Raw genomic sequence first — 19434 nt, 5'->3', positions numbered from 1 at the left:
ATTTAATATTAGATATAAAGAAGGAAAAAAGTTATAATAAAAAGACAAAGAAACATTTAAGGTTATATATAAAATGCCATATTTTGAGGCTTTCAGTGAGAAATTGAGCATTGAAATTTCAAGTTAAACTTATTCTCATGTTTATGTATGTCAATTACTTATTTTTACTTGAGTTTTCAATTTGATTTATCAATTTTTATGTTGTTTGAATTAGTTCAATTAGCACTCCTTGTTCTCTAAATTTATCTCGTTTACCCAATAATTTTCTTTCATTAAGTTTCGATATTAGTTATTCACGTGGATATAGCATTAAATATGTTTTATTTATAAAATAATTTTTATATTCACATAGCACCTATATTATCAAATAAATTATTTTGAAATAATATATTAAAAATAGATAGATTTTACCAACTGTAACTTACACGTCATGTTATTTAATAAAAAACACTAAATAAACATGAAACAACAACAACAATAAAAAGATTAGACCTTTCCAAGGATAATTTGTGGAAATCAATCTTGAAAGAAAACCAAGACAAATTGGTAAAAAAGAAAAGTAATGGTTTTATCATAGAGTTTTTATTAAATATTATCTTAATACATCTTTTAAGATACTTTATATATATATATTGATACATAATTTAGTATGCATAGTTAGCATTGAGACTCAAGTTGAATGGGATATAAATACACAGCTAAGAACATAAAAAAGGGGTTAAATTTCTTGTAAACAAGCCGATATGAAGGCACCTGCCATTTTAGTCATACTGGCTAGCTAGGAAAGCGTGGGAGCCAAAAGAAACCGAGCCAAGAAGGTGCACAGATCGAATGAGCCTAGAAAGACCTTCTCTTTAGAAAGCTACCGAATCCACATCCATAACGGGACCATGGTGCATTAAAGACGTAAAGGCAGGATCGAAAGACGAGTGATACAGAGCTATGAGACAAAGCTCGTGAAAGGGCACGCATCTTCAAAGGCCACAAATAAAGTTATGTGCATGTGAACCAACCTAACCATTTCCCCCAAGTCAAAACCTCAATAGCAACCCTGGAATATCGTCAATAATATCTCTGAAAGATATAGTTTAATTGATTAAATTTTAAATTTATTTTTTAAATATTATCACTTTAAATCTTATAAAGTTCCCAGTAGCGTTAATCTCCTAGAAGTCATGTTATGTATGGTACATTTCTGTCCTTTTTAGATCTTCACTTCTTCCTTCTGCTACAAGTCGACGTTTGCCCTCACTTGCAACAACGTGCAAATCCAACCCATCAGGACAGCTACTTAGATTTGTTACGAATTCTTGGGTTTTACTTTTGAAAATATATGAAAATATATTTTTAAATTCTTTATACTAAAAAATTAAAATTATAAAAAATACATAAATTTAAAGTATCATAACAGCGAGGTGATGATAGAAAAAAACAGGTAAATATAAAAGTTAAAAGGAGGTGATGGTAACAAAGTAATTAAGATGGTAAAAATAATGGTTGTAACAAGAACAATGTTACTGGTTTGTTATAGTATGACGCTGCGATACCAACCAAATAATTTATTAATATTATGAATTGATTAATATTTATAAAATATCTTACAAAATTCAATATGTTGAAATTAAATACCTTAAACACATGAACTAAGGTTATAGATTAGTTATTTTCATATAAATATTTTATACAAAACCAATACAAAATAAATCCTTAAAATATTTTTATATGAAATATTTTATTCAAAATAAATGCCCTTCAAAAAAGATTGAGAGTGATGGAAAGCATCCTCCATGCATTATCTCCCATCAATTGACACAAACAAAAAAAAAAAAAGAAGCAATGTGAGACATAGTTTAGCTTAGTTTGGAGGATGGAGAATTTTATTTTTATTTTTATTTTTATTTTTCCTCAAGACCGACACGAATAGATCTAAAGGGCATTATAGTACATTTAGTTTATTTATGGAAAGGGAGCAGAATGGGTCAGAGGCAATTTACGTCCATAACTTTATTATATTTGACTTTCCAAAAAGTTGTATTTTGTCGGTATCTATATATTTTCTAGACTTGGTCACACAAACACACAGCCAGCTGCAAACAGACGCCGACTATCCAAGTGGTCCTGTCTCCTGAGCCAGCCTCGTCACTATACTACGAGCCACGTGTCGGTGTATCTTTTTTCTTGGTCCCCGAAAAAGGCCAATTTTCTCTTTCCCAATTTCTCGTGATATTTTTTCATGCCCTACACCGAAGTCATTTTTTAGATACAGATGCCATTCCCCGTTGGGTCTATTGAAGTGTGACGTCACGACAACGTAAGTGAGATCTTGAACATTATATGATAGGCTTGAAACCCCTGACAGGGTAGCTTTGAAGGGGGCCCATGTTTGGTAGCAATGGCCCCCACAACGAGGCAGGTACAAATACTATGTCAGGCTCGTTTGTTTGCGAAAGTAGATTTTGTTAAAAAATAATTTTCATAAAAAAATAAATTTTTAAAAATAAATAATTTTTTTATGTTTGACTGTATTATATAAAATAATTTTAGAAATAATTTTTAATATTTATCTATACTAAAAAATAAATTATTAATATTATTTTTAATTTATTAAAAGAATGGTGATTAAAACTGACAAATAAAAATATTAAAGAAGAATAAAAAAATATTTTAAATAAAATAAATAGTAATTAAAATAATAGAAATAAAATAAGATAAATAAATATTTTTTTAAAATTAAATAATAAGGAAAAAATAAATAAAATCAAAATAAAATAAAATCAAAATATAAGAAATTTTTTTAAAATAAATAATTAAATTCCAAACAAATATATAGTAATAAAAAAATTAATAATTAAATTTGATATAATTAATAAATAATCAAAATTATTTAATTGTTTTACAACTTTTAAAAAGCATATTCTGTTAACTTTCCTAAAATTTAAATCAATTTTTTCAATAATAAACAAATATACAAAAGTTTATAAAATGATTTTTAAGAAATTACTTTTCATAAAACAAATATAGCCTAGATTAGCATTATTTGGTTTTTGAATCAAAACATCAATGTGAATTAAATATTATGGTTTTTTTTGTTTTTTTAATCATATCAAATTTAATTTAGTTAGTTGTTTTTTTATTTTAAATTTTTTGATTTGTTTTTAATCAAAAACCAAACAGTGTGCGTGTATATATAAATTTTTTGATAAAATCATTTATATGTGTGTGTGTGTGATGTAGTATTTTTAATAATATTAGTGTGTATCTAGATAACTATGTATAATTTAACAATAAGAAACCACAAACCACCAAAACCAAATAATATTTTAATTCTGGTTTAGTTAATTAAAAACCGGACCAAATTTATCAAAACCAAAAGCAAACAACCAAACGCTCAACTCTGCTATACTATTAACATTTGATTAGGATGCTTTGAGTGATCAATTCATGGTTAATCAGGCCCCACAAATTCTCAGTAAAAAACCAAGTCACCTTTTCCTTTCCTTTCAACACTAGAGAGACCCCCAACCTTATACTGCTTGGAGCACTCGTTTTCATTCTGGTTATTTGCTCTTCCTTACAATAAATAAATTGAATTAGCAATTCTAATATGCTGATTGAGCTATGATCTTTTCTTCTTCAATTCTTCTTTTTACGGTTAGATGGTAGTAGTTTGTGCAGAAGTCTTGGTGTGTTAATTCTGACTAAGTTAGTTAGTGCAGAAGTCTTGGTGTGTTAATTCTGACTAAGTTCAGGAGAAGAAAACTTAGTTGACATGCAATATCAAACTGAGACAAAATTAATATTGATATTTGGTTAGAAAAAAGATGATTATTGTAAAAAAATTAATTGTCTTGTTTATTTTCTTGCTGGGTAGCATAAGCTAAAATCTTTTCTTCTAGTGGGATACACAATTAGAACAAGTTTACTCTTAAATTTCTTCCACGTGAATGGGATTAGTTAGATATCTGAAATAGTTGAAGCTCGATTATAATCTTTGCCAGCCTATCCCTCAAACTAGGCGCGATCCCAGAAATTGATGAAATGGGATTGCCTTCGAGAACTTATGGTGGTTTCAATCCATGCATGATCGCATCGCCTCCTTCGCGCACAGATGGTTTTGCTTTCATTGATGGGACGTCTTTTTGCTAGCCTGTACCAGCTATTGATGATACGGTGTCATTTTCAACCTATATATATGGTCCCCCTCTCATCTTAGCTTCGCTGGTGCTGTTTCATGTGCCATGGCACGCATTTGGGGCCCACTGTACATGGCTTTGTCTTGTGTTGAGGCTGTGAAGAAAGAACACAGACAATAATGATAGTGTTTCGTTCAGACCACAAGTTCATATTGTACGGAATGATCATAACATGCCTTCTGTGCAAACCCTAAAACAGATATTGATTCACTTAAATGCAGCCCATAATGACCTAAGGCCTTGAGAAGCAAAATTATTATTCTACAAAGCTGAAGTTAAAATATTAATGAAGAAAATGACGGGTTGTGCTCGTAAGAACTTAATTGTTGAGTTATAAAATAAATGGTTGAAAATTGATTTCATACCGGGGTAGTTAACTTATTTAGATAACAAGTGGAGAATTATTTGAATTTAAGGTATAAAAACACCTATTAATAACTTAACTTATATAATTAATAATTAAAATTTTTCAAACATAACTACAGTTTAACCGATTATATCATGGATCTGTTTTTTAATAATTACGAGTTTAAAGTTTTTTATCGCTACTAAATTAATAATTTTAAAATTTATAAGATTAATTAAAATATTATAAACTAACTGTACTATCCACATTAAAAAAATTTCTCAAACATAACCCCCCATTTCTCCAATAACTTAAGAGAATTTAAACTCATTAACATTGTTAAGTCTACCTAAATAGATCCATATTGTAATCAATCATTTCAACACGCGGGTGGAGTACATGTCAGCGCTGTGATGTTACCGGGGAGAGTACTTCAAATAGCGTATATTGCAATGGAAAACCAATTTGCTGCCGTGTACAATCATGCATGCCCTTATTTCCATCTTCTTTGAATCTCTGGTATGAAATGGGAAATAATTCGTGCGATTATCGAATTGTAGAAAACTCAAGTGAACATTATGCTTCCGTGTCTCAAAACAACATATTGTTATCCATAGGCTACTTAATGCATCCATAAAAGTCAAATATGGCAGTAGATTGGAACAAGAGAACGGGTGTGACTAGTGTCTCCGCAGACCCCACCTTATTCATGTCATTAAGTTGTCTTTGTCATCTGGGAATATTTTGAATTTTTTTTGTTGTGTTATTAAATTATGTTTTCAACTTCATTTGATTTCATTTGGGATTGTGAGGATTTATTGTGAGGAGATCAAGCTATTGCAATCAATAGGTCTCATAATGTACTCCATATGATAAGGTGGTTCTAATGTGAAAGATGATACTAAAAGGTCAAGTTTAGTCGGTCAAATAGCTGCATGAATACAATTAGCAAGATAATATAAAAAAGAAGAGTCATGGCCAATATAGCATGGAGTGTTGTATTTATCATAATAAATAGGCATGCAACGTAGTAAATAAAAGTAAAATAAGGAGTAAAATAAAGAGCTAAACATGGTGATTTGAATGATACAACGATACATAAATCTACTACCAAATTAATCGTTTCCAAAAAATTAAAATTAGATTTTGAATTAATTTTGTCACAAAAATAACTTGTATCAAAATATCAAGATTATAAATAACCAAACCCCCACCCACCACTTATAAATTAAAAAACATAAACAATAAGTATAAAACACATAACAAAAATTGGTTAAAGAATTAATGAAAAATTAAAAAGTATGAATAAAACATCACATACATAATAATAATTGCTAAAATTAAAGTATGTCTCAAAAAAACCTAAATATAATCTAAGTAACCTTATTTATAATAAGTAAAAACATTATTAACAATGTTAAAAAAAATAATTTTTTTTAAATAGAACATGAAAAATAATCCTAAATTAATTGGGGAGCTAATATAATATAATTATTACATAGTAGCTTTTAGATTTTAAATCAAGACTCTCCTGATATCATTACTTTGAAACTTTAACCCACTAGAGAAAAAAAAACCTCAAAAAATATTTGATAAAGTTTTAGTCAAATGTAATCGTTTTATAAAAATTATACTTACTAGAATAAAATTATAGATTAAAAAAATAAAGCAGCTAACTGTTAAAATTAATTTCCCATAATATTTGACTTTAATGTTACAATCTTCTCTCTTCTTAAATTCAGCTTCAAGTATTATCTATTTTATTTTAATAACTATATGAATCATAGCATCAAACGCAACATAACATTACAACTTTATCATATTAGCTATCTCTTTATTCAATTTATTCAAAAACCTTTCTACAATCTTCTCTGTCTTCTCCACAGCATAAAGACTTTTCTCAACCCGTGTATAGAGTAGTATTGAATATACATATCTCATTCTCCTTCACTAAGAAATTAGTACCAGTAACAGTTATTTTATAAACAAAATTTATTGAAAAATAATTAATTGTTGGAGGTATGCGGGTAGTGCAAAAATATTGGATGGTTGAAAATTAGATTAGCTAATTTGTAAAGAAATGGAGCTAGTACTTTTAATTAACATAATTGTACCATTTTCTATAGTGAAAGACTGTTCCATCTAAGGGCAACAAATGAGTGAGATTTTGATGATCCAAAAACGTTGTCTATACCGCACTTGGTGCTCAAATTGTGTATTAAACTCAGCTAGCATTCCTGAAAGCTAGGTTAATTAGTGGATAATGACCCTCAAATGAGAAGTCAAATATATGGTAGCACTCTATAGCAATATGATCTACTATCCCATGGATTTGACATGGGTTGATTGCCTTTGGAGGTCTGAATTGAAGCTGATCGAAGATATGAAGACCCAGGAGTAGCATCACGTAGGGGTGATTATTTTTATTTTATTCTGGTTTTTATTTATAAAAGTAACTAAATTAAAATTTTATAAAATATAAAAAATAAAATCAAAATTAAATTAAAATCAGTTTCAATTTACCAGTTTTGGTTTGGTTCAATTTAATTATTTTATATAAAAAATCAAAACCCAATTGGCCGATTTCAGTTCGGTTTGGTTTTAATCGGTTATTTTATATTAAAAACAAAAAATATATTGTTTTTTGATTTTTTTTGGATTTTCTGATAGGTTTTAGTCCAGTTTAATTTTTTAAGTTTGGTTTGGTTTATTTTTAACTAAACCAATTCAATTAAGTTGAGGTTTTTTTAATTTTGGACTTATAAAATCTAGACCGAATCAAATCAAATATCATTTAAAATATTTTAATTAGTTTAAGCAAGTTTTTTGATGGTTTGATTTTTTTAATCTTCTTGATTTAATCAATTTATCAAAAAAAAATTAGATGGACATTATGGTCGAGCAATGACAATGGCCTTTTCTTTTTTCCAAATGAAGGCTTCTTGTTGACTGCAAAAGCAAGAGTGGTATTAAAGACCACCGTGCGATGCCGACTTTCAAAAAGAGCTTCATGCCTCAACAGCTAAACATTAAAATCTTCTATGGTAAAGTTTTTATTCTTGGAAGCAAAATTATAAGATGTAATAAAGGGGTTAAAATCCTTGTTCGGACCACCAAGAAGACGAGATCAAATCTTGATTATCAGCAGGCTTCCCTGCAGCAGCCAATAGATTTGGCACTCTTTAAATAGGCAAAACAATTATGAGACCTCTATGTAATGCTCTACAAGAGGCACTTCACGTGAACAATGCGAGACCGAGAGTGACAGGAAAACCGTGTTTTAAGAGCAGCCCACGCTTGTTTCGAAGTGTTTAAACCATACACAGAAGCCACAAGATTTGGATTGATAGAGGGAAAGAGAATCCCCAATAGAGCTTGATCTTTCTTATACCGGGTTGTATAAGAAGGATTGAGAGAATTATCAATATTAAGTTTCTCAAGAATTGATTCAGGTCCTTCCATGAACCTAAAAAGATCGTTGTTGTTAAAGAATGAAAGAAACTGACATTATCAGCCCAAATAATTTAGGCCATCAAGCTTAAAAGATACTGACAAGTAGGGATGAGAAAGGTTGAGTGGGTTGGTGCTATTGACATCAATGGAAGAGAAAGAAGTTGATATGGTGTCAAAGTGTGATCTAGGAAGTAGAACGTGAGTTATTTTTTGCTTTGATGCCAAGTAAGATCATGAAAAAAAGTAAAGAGTTTTGTTCATCATAACATGAATTGTATTCATCAAAATAAATAGGCGTAAAATTAAAATCCGAGGGTGTAGTTCAATTAACCAAATTCTAGGTTTGTTCCCTATATATATAAACAGAGTAAAATAAATTGGAATTAACTAAAGGTTGTTGAGTGAATTCTGCAGCAGGATATTCTGCAGGTGATAGTTAAGAAAGTTATACAGTACTTTGAGACCGAAGGGACAAATACAATTTTGTAGAAGATAACACATCCTTTATTGTTTATCAAGTAATTACACCCATGAGTGTTTATTTAGGTGTACATTTTCCCTCTCGAAGAAGGCATGACTTGAGCTTTTATTATTTCATGGAAACTTTTGAGAAAAACATGCGTAGCTGGTTAATCACTAATCCAAAAATAAATAAATTATACAAGAATAAAGTTTATGGATCATCTGCTATTTCAATTTTTTATTTTTTGTTTTCAAGTTGTATTTTTTAAAACAAAAACAGTAAACTTATTTTATGGATTTTTTTTTAAAGCTACACATATAGTTATTATAATTACAATAAATTTAGTGTTTTACACTACGGTTTGAAAGTGTTTTTAAAAAAATTTAAAAATTATTTATTTATTTATTTACTTTAAATTAATATATTTTTTATATTTTTAAATTATTTTAATATTTTAATATTAAAAATATTTTTTAAAAAAAATAAAAAATATTATTTTAATAATTTTAAAATAAAAATACTTTAAAAAATTATTATTATTACACCCACTGTCACTGAATTATTAGTAACTGTATGTCTAGTCAGCTTAATTCTAAAGAGAAAGGAAATCATTTCCTAGCAGCCAATAAAAAAAAAAACAATTATAGACTCATGACATCTAACTAGTTTTGTTTTTATTTAGTGATGAAATCATTTCCTAGCAGCCAATAAAAAAAAAAACAATTATAGACTCATGACATCTAACTAGTTTTGTTTTTATTTAGTGATGATGACAACAATCTCTCAAGTTCTTAATTTATATTTTGATATAATTTTATTTTTGAAGTTTTTAAAAAATATTTTAACTTCAAATTATTAATTTTTGTTTTTGGATCATTATTAATATGTTGATGTTAAAAATAAATTTAAAAAATAAAAAATAAAATTATTTTAATATATTTATAAATAAAAAATATTTTAAAAATCAATTTTATCACACTCTAAAAAAAAATTAAATTATAAAATTAAATTCTTAACATACATCAGCACGGTTAAGTTTTCCATTTCAACAAGTCGTACCTTTGAACTTATCACACTCAAAAAAAAAAAAAATTATAAAATTAAATTCTTAGCATACATCAACACGGTTAAGATTTCCATTTCAACAAGTCGTACCTTTGAAAATTTCAGACTTTGGGCACCCAACCAATAATATATATGCTCTTTTATTTATCCATGATAACAACCTTTCCTTAAGCAGGGTAAGCTGACTTGATCCTTGAAATTAATTTCTTCTTCGTTCATAAATAGCCAAGACTTATATTTGCTACTTGTTTTGCGAGTACAAAACCCTCAAAACAGGGTAAGCTGACTTGACTGCAACGTGACCGACGGCCACCGCCGACGCCACTTGGACATTGCCGTGCAGCTCATTGATTGAGACAAGGTGCTTATGGTTTTAATGAGCTCATTTAATGTTTTTACCAATTTTTAGGTGAATTGACACTATGTTCACTCCTCTAGTCAACCCTCATGGGGCTTGCGAGCGTGAAAAATCATGCCACCGTGAAGAGGATAACATACCGTGTTCTGTCATGGCATGCTGTGGTGGGGTTGGGTTTTTGGAAGAATTGCGTGTGACTTAGCCTAGCCTAGCCTGCACCATATCGGTTTGGTAGACTATCTGCTTAACCCCCAACCGAAAGTGGGTTTGAATTGACCTGTACACATAACAGAGGTGGCTTCTAATGAGACCCGAATGTGGACCAGCTCTTCGGACCTCATTGCTCTAAGCCCAGCACAGGTGGACATGGGCCGTTATGTATCCTGATTTCATATCTGAAATGACCCGAAGGTTATGGGCTCCCCAACGAGAAGACATAGTGAAAGCAACCTGCCAGCTTCAGAACCCTAGTTCAGAATATGCTCTTCCTTGCTAAGCGATATAGAGTACAGCAAATATGCTCTTCCCAGCAAGCCATCACGTCTCAAAAATGGGCTCCTTCTAGTTTGGATTGGGAAGTCTGTTAGGAGAGCTAGGAATTCAGACTCAGAGGTAAATATCAAATTGCAAAAACAAGCATCTGGGCATTCACATCCATTTGTTGGCATTAACTTGTTCACCAGGTGAATATTAAGAAACAATGGTACTTCTTCTTCTTCTTCTTCTTGGGCGGCATGGTGGCAAGGCTTGTGTAGCCACTAGATTTATGGCAGTTCTCAACGGACCAAAAAAGCAGAGAGAGTTTTGGGGTGTTATATTGACAGCTTTCCTTATCAAAATTAAATCTTGCATTGATAAGATTATTCATAAAATTCGGTATAATTATCCAGACACCCTTGTATCTTTTCCTGATCGCACCTCGAAATATTTTATTTCTATCTAGCTATCCATTTGCATTTTCTGATATTAAATTTTTTATTTTAGGAGTACAAAAACATTCACTGAGTTTTATATAAAAAGTACGTGTTTTACATAGATTATATATCTATAATAATTACACTCTCTATGCAATTAGATTTGATAATATTTATGTTATATAATTTTGCATATAATGTAATTTAGAAATATAATATCGTAATATTTTCTATTCAAAACGATGAAATGCTGTTAAATTTAAAAGAGTACTACAAAATAAATTCTCAATAAAAAATCAAATGGATTAATGGTGCTAAGTGAGAATTAGATTTCGAGTTATATATATATAATGGAGTTTTAAAGATGCAAAAATATTTTAATTGATTTTTTGGATAAAAATATAAAGGAATTGTGACAATTATCCCAAAAATCTTTATTTCTAGCAGCTCCTCTAGAATTCTAAGTTAGATATAACCGTGTGGTTCAAAGAGACATATACCAATCTCAAGAGATTGATATAATGATTGAGGAGATTGACTCTTTTTTTAAAATTTTATTTTAAATACTGAAACCATTATCTAAAAAAATTTGAATGCATTATAGAGATTATCCGAGAGTAAATTTATTTTGATTTATATGAAAACTAACTCGAAGATAAGATATTCTTACGGTCATCAAAGAGAAATATAAATCATAAAAAGGGCCTGCGACTTCCCAACTCCCGGGGGCACAAAACGGTGCGTGTTGCACCTACGTCAAAAACAATAGAGGGAAGTGAAAGAGTCAACTGTCAAACTGAAGAAACCAAGAAACATAAGTTCAACCGCTTCGTACCTCGTATCCATTTCAACTGTTAACCCCTACAAAACAAAGGGAACTCTTCTTTGCTTGGTAGCTAAGCTCCATGAGAATCGGAGTTTGTTTCGTGAAAGATTCAAGCAGCAAAATCTTACAAAATAGATGCAAACAACTGTCAAATCATAGGTTAGCAAATACTCCATCCTTGATTAAACTCTTTGCTTTTATTGTTCTTTTCTCTAAAAGACGCTGATGTAAAAATCTGGAACTTTTTTTTTTTTGTTGCCTGAACTCTTTGAACAGTGCCAATTTATAGTGTAGCAAACTGGGATTATCTCAAAACATGAAAACAAATCAAGTTCGATTTCTGGGTCTGATTCTAGTACTACTTGCAGTAGTTGTTTGCTCTCTTGCTGATTCGAAGGTAACTTAAAAAAGAATTAAACTGGACTTTTGAGGGGTATCTATTGTTAATTATGTCAGTGATTTAGATTAATTGATTATGGATTTGGTTGAACTAGGAAAGTGCAGGCACTGGTTTAGATCCGAAATCAGATGCTACTACTAGTGCTTCAAAAGAAGCAGGAGGGTCAAACTTAAAATCCAATTCAACTGAGGATGATAAAGGAAAGGAAAAGGGAGGTCAAGTTGATAAATCTAAGGAGGATAAAGCTGATGATTTGAATAATATTAAGATGGATGGCCAATCTGGGTCCAAAGATAATGAAAATGCGAAGGAGGATAAGGGTAATTCAAGAGAGGAATTTCAAGTAAAGGAGGGTGATCATAATAAAAAGAAGGATTTGAGTGGTGGGGTAGAATCCAAGGATTTCCCTGAAGAGAAGGACGATGAAAGGGATACTCGATCAAGGAAGGAGGGTCTTCATGTTGAAGAATGCGATCCATCTAATAAGTGCACGGATGAGGAAAACAAGTTGGTTGCTTGTTTAAGAGTCCCGGGAAATGGTATGCATTTCATCTAATTGGTACTGACATGTTTCATCTTGGTTTCGATAATGCTACACTTTTTGGTGTTCACAGATAACCTTTCTGATGCCCTCTTTTATACGTGTATGAAGTATTGAAGTTGACTTCATAAACTGGCCCTTTTCTGTTAATGAATTTTGTGATCCTTGTTTGAAATCTCATTGTTAGCCACTCTTGTCTATGAAGAGTTTGTTCAATTTTTTTCAGCCAAATTTGTGAGAATGTTTGAGGGAATCCACTTGAAATCTTCTAGTGTGATTTGAGGATGGAGGTTGTAAATTTTGCATGTTCATGATTCCGAAAAAATTGGACTCCTGAAGTAAATTTTATCTGTGCCAATCCTTTTTTCGGTTTTTCACCAAATGAGGGTTTTGATTACAACTTAAATCAACTTAATTAAATAACCCTTGGAATGTCTAGACGATACGAGTCTTGGTAGAACTTTTTGTTATGCTTCTAGTAAAATTTCTATATGCAGTATGGGAATTATCATATTGGATATCATGAAAATAGAAAACGGAAAGCTGCTTTTAGTAGAATTTCGATGTGCAGTTTGGGAATTATCATTTTGGACAACCTTCTGTCATGAGACTGAAGAATGTTTTGTTTATTGCTTGTTGGTGTTGAAATATCTGGATTGACTTCTGTTCTATTTCCAGAATCTCCAGATCTTTCACTGTTGATTCAGAACAGGGGGAAAGGCCCGCTTAATGTTACAATTTCTGCTTCAGATTTTGTTCACCTGGAGAAAACAAAGATCCAACTCCAAGAAAAAGATGACAAAAAGGTATTTATGACTGATACCAAATAGTTATTGAAAAGATTACGGAGCAGCATCAATTTCTGCCCCACTTTTGAAGCTGAACTAATATTGAGGATTATTTTTCCTTTTCGTATCATGATTTTTTGTTGTCTGCTGGTTCATTTTCTACAGAACTGTCGTAGATTAAGACTACCTTGCTTTTGTAGATATCAATCTTGGAGGGATTGATCTCTTCTATAAGAATCTAAATGAGGAAATATGATGATAAGAATCTAAATAATGAAGTTGATGAGGTAGAAATTATTAAAATTCCATGTTGGTAAACTGGAACCGAAGTGGCAACCTCATTGATTGTTGATAGAACAGGGAATGCGATGCCAAGGGGATCCTCTCCCAACATAAACTCTGATTATTCGTTTACAGGTATATTCAACCCTTCAGGCCGTAGAATTACATTTTGGTCTTAAACCAGGAGAAAGAATTAGCAATTCATTACGTATTTAGTCTTGTTGCGATGTCAAGTAAGAGTTGACAAAAACTGAGTTGAGAATGAAGTTTTTGATCTGTATGAACATCGTGTTGCTTTGTTATTGTAATTTATCCAGCATGGAAGACCTGCCTTCTAAAGGCATGTGAATGCTTCTGTGACCAATCAACCAAAATTAAGGTCCTCATAGTTTCATGTTATGCATTGGCATATCACACCATACGTGAAGATTATTAAAAATCAGATATCAAGGGTGTCTGTGCATTAAGCATGTCTTTGCTAATTTGGTAATGGTCCACGTTTCCTGCAAAAAGATTTTTCATGAAATGTTTGATACTTTTCAGTCAAATGGGTATATAACAATTTCTGTGCTTTGAATACGATTTGCATTTCTCCCTTGTTTCCTAGATGTGAAAAATATCTTATAATCTCCCCGTTGAAATTATTTTGAATTTATCTGATGTCTTTTGGTTGACGCTACTGTTCAGGTGAAGGTTTCCATCACTGATGGAGGAAGTGAAAACCTGATTGTTTTGACGGCTGGTAAAGGTCAGTGCAAGCTTGATATAAAGGATACGATTGCCCACTATTTGGGAAAGGAGTTTCACGAGTCTAGCAAGTCTGCTGATAAAATAAACTTCATGTCACGAACCTCCACCATTGCTGCTTTGTCCTTTGCTGCACTGCTGATCCTGGCATCAGGTTGGATGTGCATCAGCTTCCGAAGGAAGCACCTTTCCAAAAATAACCCTCGATATCAGAGGCTAGAGATGGAGCTGCCTGTGTCAGGTGGGGGGAAAACAGAGTCCAAAACAAATAATGGATGGGATAATAATTGGGGTGATGACTGGGATGATGAGGAGGCACCTAAGACGCCCTCGCTACCTGTTACTCCAAGCCTTTCATCTAAAGGCCTCGCTTCGCGACGGTTGAGTAAGGATGGGTGGAAAGCTTAGCTGCCTAGGTTGATGTAAACGTTTTACAGGGGAAAATTCCTAGTCCATACAGTTTCTTTTCGTCAATTTTTGTTTCCTGATTTGTTCTTTGGCAGCCTCTTCATTTTCCTTTCCCCAGCGGGGACACAAACTTCAAGAAAGTTGCACGTCTGAATGTTTAGATTATTATAACAAAATCACACACACACACACACATAATTGGTGTGAGTAAGCCTTTTAAAATATCAACATCTGATGTTAGTTTAGATGAATCTCCAAGTAAAATCATGGATAAACTTAATAATTCTTCAATAAAATAAATTTAAACTTTAGATTTAGAAGAAATATAAAAACTTAAGAAATGAAAATGATAACACTAAAATTGAGGTAAGCAACAGCATGTAAAATCAGGAAAAACATGGTGTTGAACTCTCCCTTCATCTTATTTTTTATAGTTGATTTTGAAAGTTAAACAATAAAAAAATTAATTTTGGTATTACCCAGTATTAATTTCAATATTATTAACTTTTGATTAATCACAACAAGTTTATAATAGAACCTAAACATTATAGTCATAAAATACATATCTTTTGAGTTGAATAAACCTATTGAGTTTTTCATTAAAAAACATTGAAAAAACTTATCAAAATTTTCTTTTTATGGGTTAGACAAAATATAAGGGCTCAACTAGAATAAATAATTCTTTATGGACCAAATCCAAGTTTAAATTTAAGTTGCTAAAATATAATATTTCTATGGACCAAATCCAAATTTAAATTTAAGTTGCTAAAATATAATTTTTTATGGCCTAAAAAATTATTTTATAATGAACTCAAATAGAACTCCAAACCTGATCTTGAGCATGAGCTGGGACAATACATATTTGTGGCTTTATATCTAAAACTTACTTTGCTTATATTATTTTTCCTCTAAAAACTTAGGTGTCTTTGAGTCTAATCTTAACTCTTCAACAACCCATTACATAAAAACTAGAAAAGTTTTCTTTAATTACAATGTGGGATTATATTTTTTAGAAGGTTTTGGGTTTTACCAAAACTTGTTAAACGAGGGTTCTTTGAGATTAATTTCTCATTCATGTATAATTTGTAAATCATGTTTTACATTAAAAAGCATATGTTGGATATTAAAATCCAATAAAGTTTTGATTCTAAAAGTGAGTGGATCTCACTTTTAATTTGGTCTTAAATGTTTTTATTGACCATGTTATTTAAGCAAATCTCCAACAATCCCTGATGTAAATAGAAATTATCTCATCAATTTAAAATAACTCAAAGATTTAATAAGAGATACTAATTTGATAAAGCACTATAACATGATAGGTAACTTTTGGTTTCGAACCTTCCTTAATGAAATATTATCGGATTTACTCAACTAAATAGCAAACGCAATGTCTTGAACTATTCAACCTTTTATGTAAACTAAGACTATAGTACTCACATAATTCTCTACCTAGAGATTTTCTTTGGTTCTCATTGTTATGTTTATTTTGACCTTAAACAATTCTTGGATTCATGAGTGTTTTAGAGAATTCAGCCTTTATCAAAATTCTTAATGAAATTATCATATTTCTCACGCATATAGATGATCTTTAATAAATATATTTTGTTGTACTCTATCTGGTATATTAAGATATGAAAATCTTTATGAGCACTGCTCAATTATCACACTACAACTAACACTTGTTTTATTATAAGAATAAATAGAAAATAATAATTTTCAAGTGCTGCTAATAATATTATATGACTTAGTTTTTCTTTTGAATCTAGATATTAGGATCTTCAATTAACTAGATATGGTTATCACCATTACATTACTTCATTATTTAAAGGTTTTAAGTCTATTTTTCTTGATGAATTATACACAAGCTCTTTTGATAAACCTTTAGTTAACAAATCCATAATATTTTTCTTTGACTTTACATAATTAATTGAAATAATTTCGTTTGAGAGAGAAAATTTTTAATGGTATTATGTCTATAATAATTTTCATTAACTAATCAATTTGCCATAAATATACTTATTTATGGCCAGCCTTAAATATGTTTTATTTTTCAAATTTCTTTCATTTTAATTTGTTCATGGTTCCACCTCATTCACATTGACACAACCAACAAATTAGCCATTTATTCATTCAACATGTTCATATAACAATATTTCTTTTTATTCTTACACCATAATAATTTTTCCCCTCGTACAAAGAATACACAATTCATTCATGGCAATATTAATAATAAGAACATATTTTACCACTACATCTTTCATAAACCCTAACACTCATATAATTGTAATTTCATCAAAACATGTATTTAATTAAATTTTCTAAATTTTTTAAAAATTAGCAATAGATTCAAAAGGCAATAAATCATCCTCCTTAGATTTCATTTTTACACCTAATGGTCAGAATATAAACATTGAAGTATTGCATAATATATCTCAAATTGAGAATGATCTAATGGTTAAATTTTCCAAGATTGAAATAAAATTGAGCTAATCTAAAACCTAGTGAGCTATTATTCAATATGAATAACACCTTTTCGGAGAGTGTGTTTCTAATCTCCACCATCCATAATGAAGACAACATCTAGGCGCACCACATATCCAAACATAGATGTGATCTAACGGTGGAAGAGAGAGGACTCTATCGATGACCCAAACTGCCCTGCAAGGTGTGTTTCCCTTTGTTTTCAAGGATATTTTCTATAGCGAAATCTGTCAAATAAAAAGTGATCTTACAAATCCCTTTAGGTAATTAGTATAAGCGTGTGATAACAATAATATATATAAAAAAAGCATGATCTAACGGTTAATACTATAAATATGACCACTAGAATATACTGCCTTTTATAGGTTGGCTGATCTAAATTCCACAGCTCTTTCTCTTTAGTTGAATTTTCTATATTGTTTTTCATTTTTTTTTGGACTGGTCAGCCTTATTTATACTTTGATCTAAAAGTCCACTTGGTTTAATCCTCATGTCTTTAGCTTTCCTAAATCATTATGGGCGAATGGGGTAGGACTTGGAAAAGATTCAGATCTCCTTTATATAGCAAGAATACAAGGAACGCGTCTTTAATTCTATATAAAGGTATAAACAATGCAATTCAATAAGCTATTAGCCTAACTCTAATGTTGGTCTCATGAAAACCATTTCACCATATTTTTCTAATGTTAAAACATGTCATACTCCTACTAAACACATTTTTTTTCATCACATTATTTCTTATGGACATGTAATATTCTTATATTTACTTCCTAAATTTATAACATAACTACACCTCAAACATCATATTTATCTTATCCAATAATTGTTCTTGTTAGTCACATTATCAATGACATCTCCTTCCTAAACAAAAATATACGTAACATGTTAATTATCTTAAATATTGTCCACCCAACTAATGAAGTATCGTGTCATCCACCATCTAGTTGACCTAGCCTCAATTTCATAACTTTAGCTTTTTATATTATCAACTAAATGTTTATTTACTTATTGGTATTTGATATTATGGGTAACTAATAAATTGGGTGCTTTCAGGATCCATCATTTAAGTTCATTATGATTAATATGTTAATTCTTGTCACTGTTATAATTACCAATTATATTTATATATAATCATCATTATAGTTTATTTTTATTTATTTATATGTATGAAGGTCCATTGTTATGGTTGATACATACACACACTAATTCCTAGCTTATAGGTAATATACATAGTATACTAATAATTTTGTTGTGTACATGCATTATTCATATAACCATATATTTCTCATGATGCATAGTTGCACAACACACATATTATTTCTATCGCATTCTAATAGTAGAGGCAATATGGATAATGAAAGAAGTAATGAGGAACCTTTGCTTTGACCTTTTATTGTACAAGGTCCGAATAAATCATCACTCTCACTTTGACCTTCTCTTCTATCACTTCTTAGACAATAACAATTAATATTCTCACTATAATTGGAACTTAATCATAGAAATCTCCTAATATATCTAATTTTACATCAATATCGATGCTTGAAAATCATCGATTTATGTTACAATCCTTAAACTAATTTCATGTATGTTTAGTTAACCTCTCATTTAGGATTTGCTGTTCTTTTCTTTATCCCAATTTCATGTTACACTCATAACAATTAAACAACTACGATGTATCTCATCTATTTAGTGTTTCAATATACAAATCCTCATGATTTTTATAATTTTAGACTTAACTACTTATTCATATCATTTTATTTTCACATCTTAATCCTATTTAAAGTCCGCCAAGTAACACATCGTATTCCTAATTACTTAACTCTTGTGTAAACCCCGTATCCGTAATTACTCAACTCTTATACACAGACACTTGTAATGTTAAGTATCAACTCTTGAATCAACATTCATTTGCATCTCATTACCAATACGTATTAGTTCTCTTCAATTCTTAAATTCATCTCTTTTTTAGTTTCTGTATTAAACATGTATTTCCATAATCACATATTCATACATTGCACACTCATGACCTCCTTATCTACTTTTACATGTAGCTTGACAAATTATTTATTTATTTATTATCTAATATGACGGTAACTGAGTGTTTTACTTTAAGCCTATAACATTTCACAATAGGTATTATATCCATATTCATGTGTCGACCATTTACTC

The 19434-nt window shown here is 30.4% G+C and overlaps 1 protein-coding gene across 1 annotated transcript; it reads left to right on the top strand.

Moving 5' to 3' along the window:
- The first annotated feature begins 11534 nt into the window (after positions 1-11534).
- LOC105127341 (uncharacterized) lies at positions 11535-14949 on the top strand. The gene is made up of 5 exons (XM_011028601.1): positions 11535-11777; positions 11895-12015; positions 12113-12557; positions 13238-13365; positions 14317-14949. The coding sequence occupies exons 2-5, from the start codon at positions 11935-11937 to the stop codon at positions 14782-14784; spliced, it is 1122 nt and encodes a 373-aa protein (XP_011026903.1). The 5' UTR covers positions 11535-11777; positions 11895-11934; the 3' UTR covers positions 14785-14949.
- The last annotated feature ends 4485 nt before the right edge of the window (positions 14950-19434 follow it).

Source organism: Populus euphratica, unplaced genomic scaffold, assembly GCF_000495115.2.
Source record: "Populus euphratica unplaced genomic scaffold, PopEup_1.0 scaffold7.1, whole genome shotgun sequence".
Taxonomy (NCBI): domain Eukaryota; kingdom Viridiplantae; phylum Streptophyta; class Magnoliopsida; order Malpighiales; family Salicaceae; genus Populus; species Populus euphratica.
This window is presented reverse-complemented; position numbering and strand designations above follow the sequence as displayed.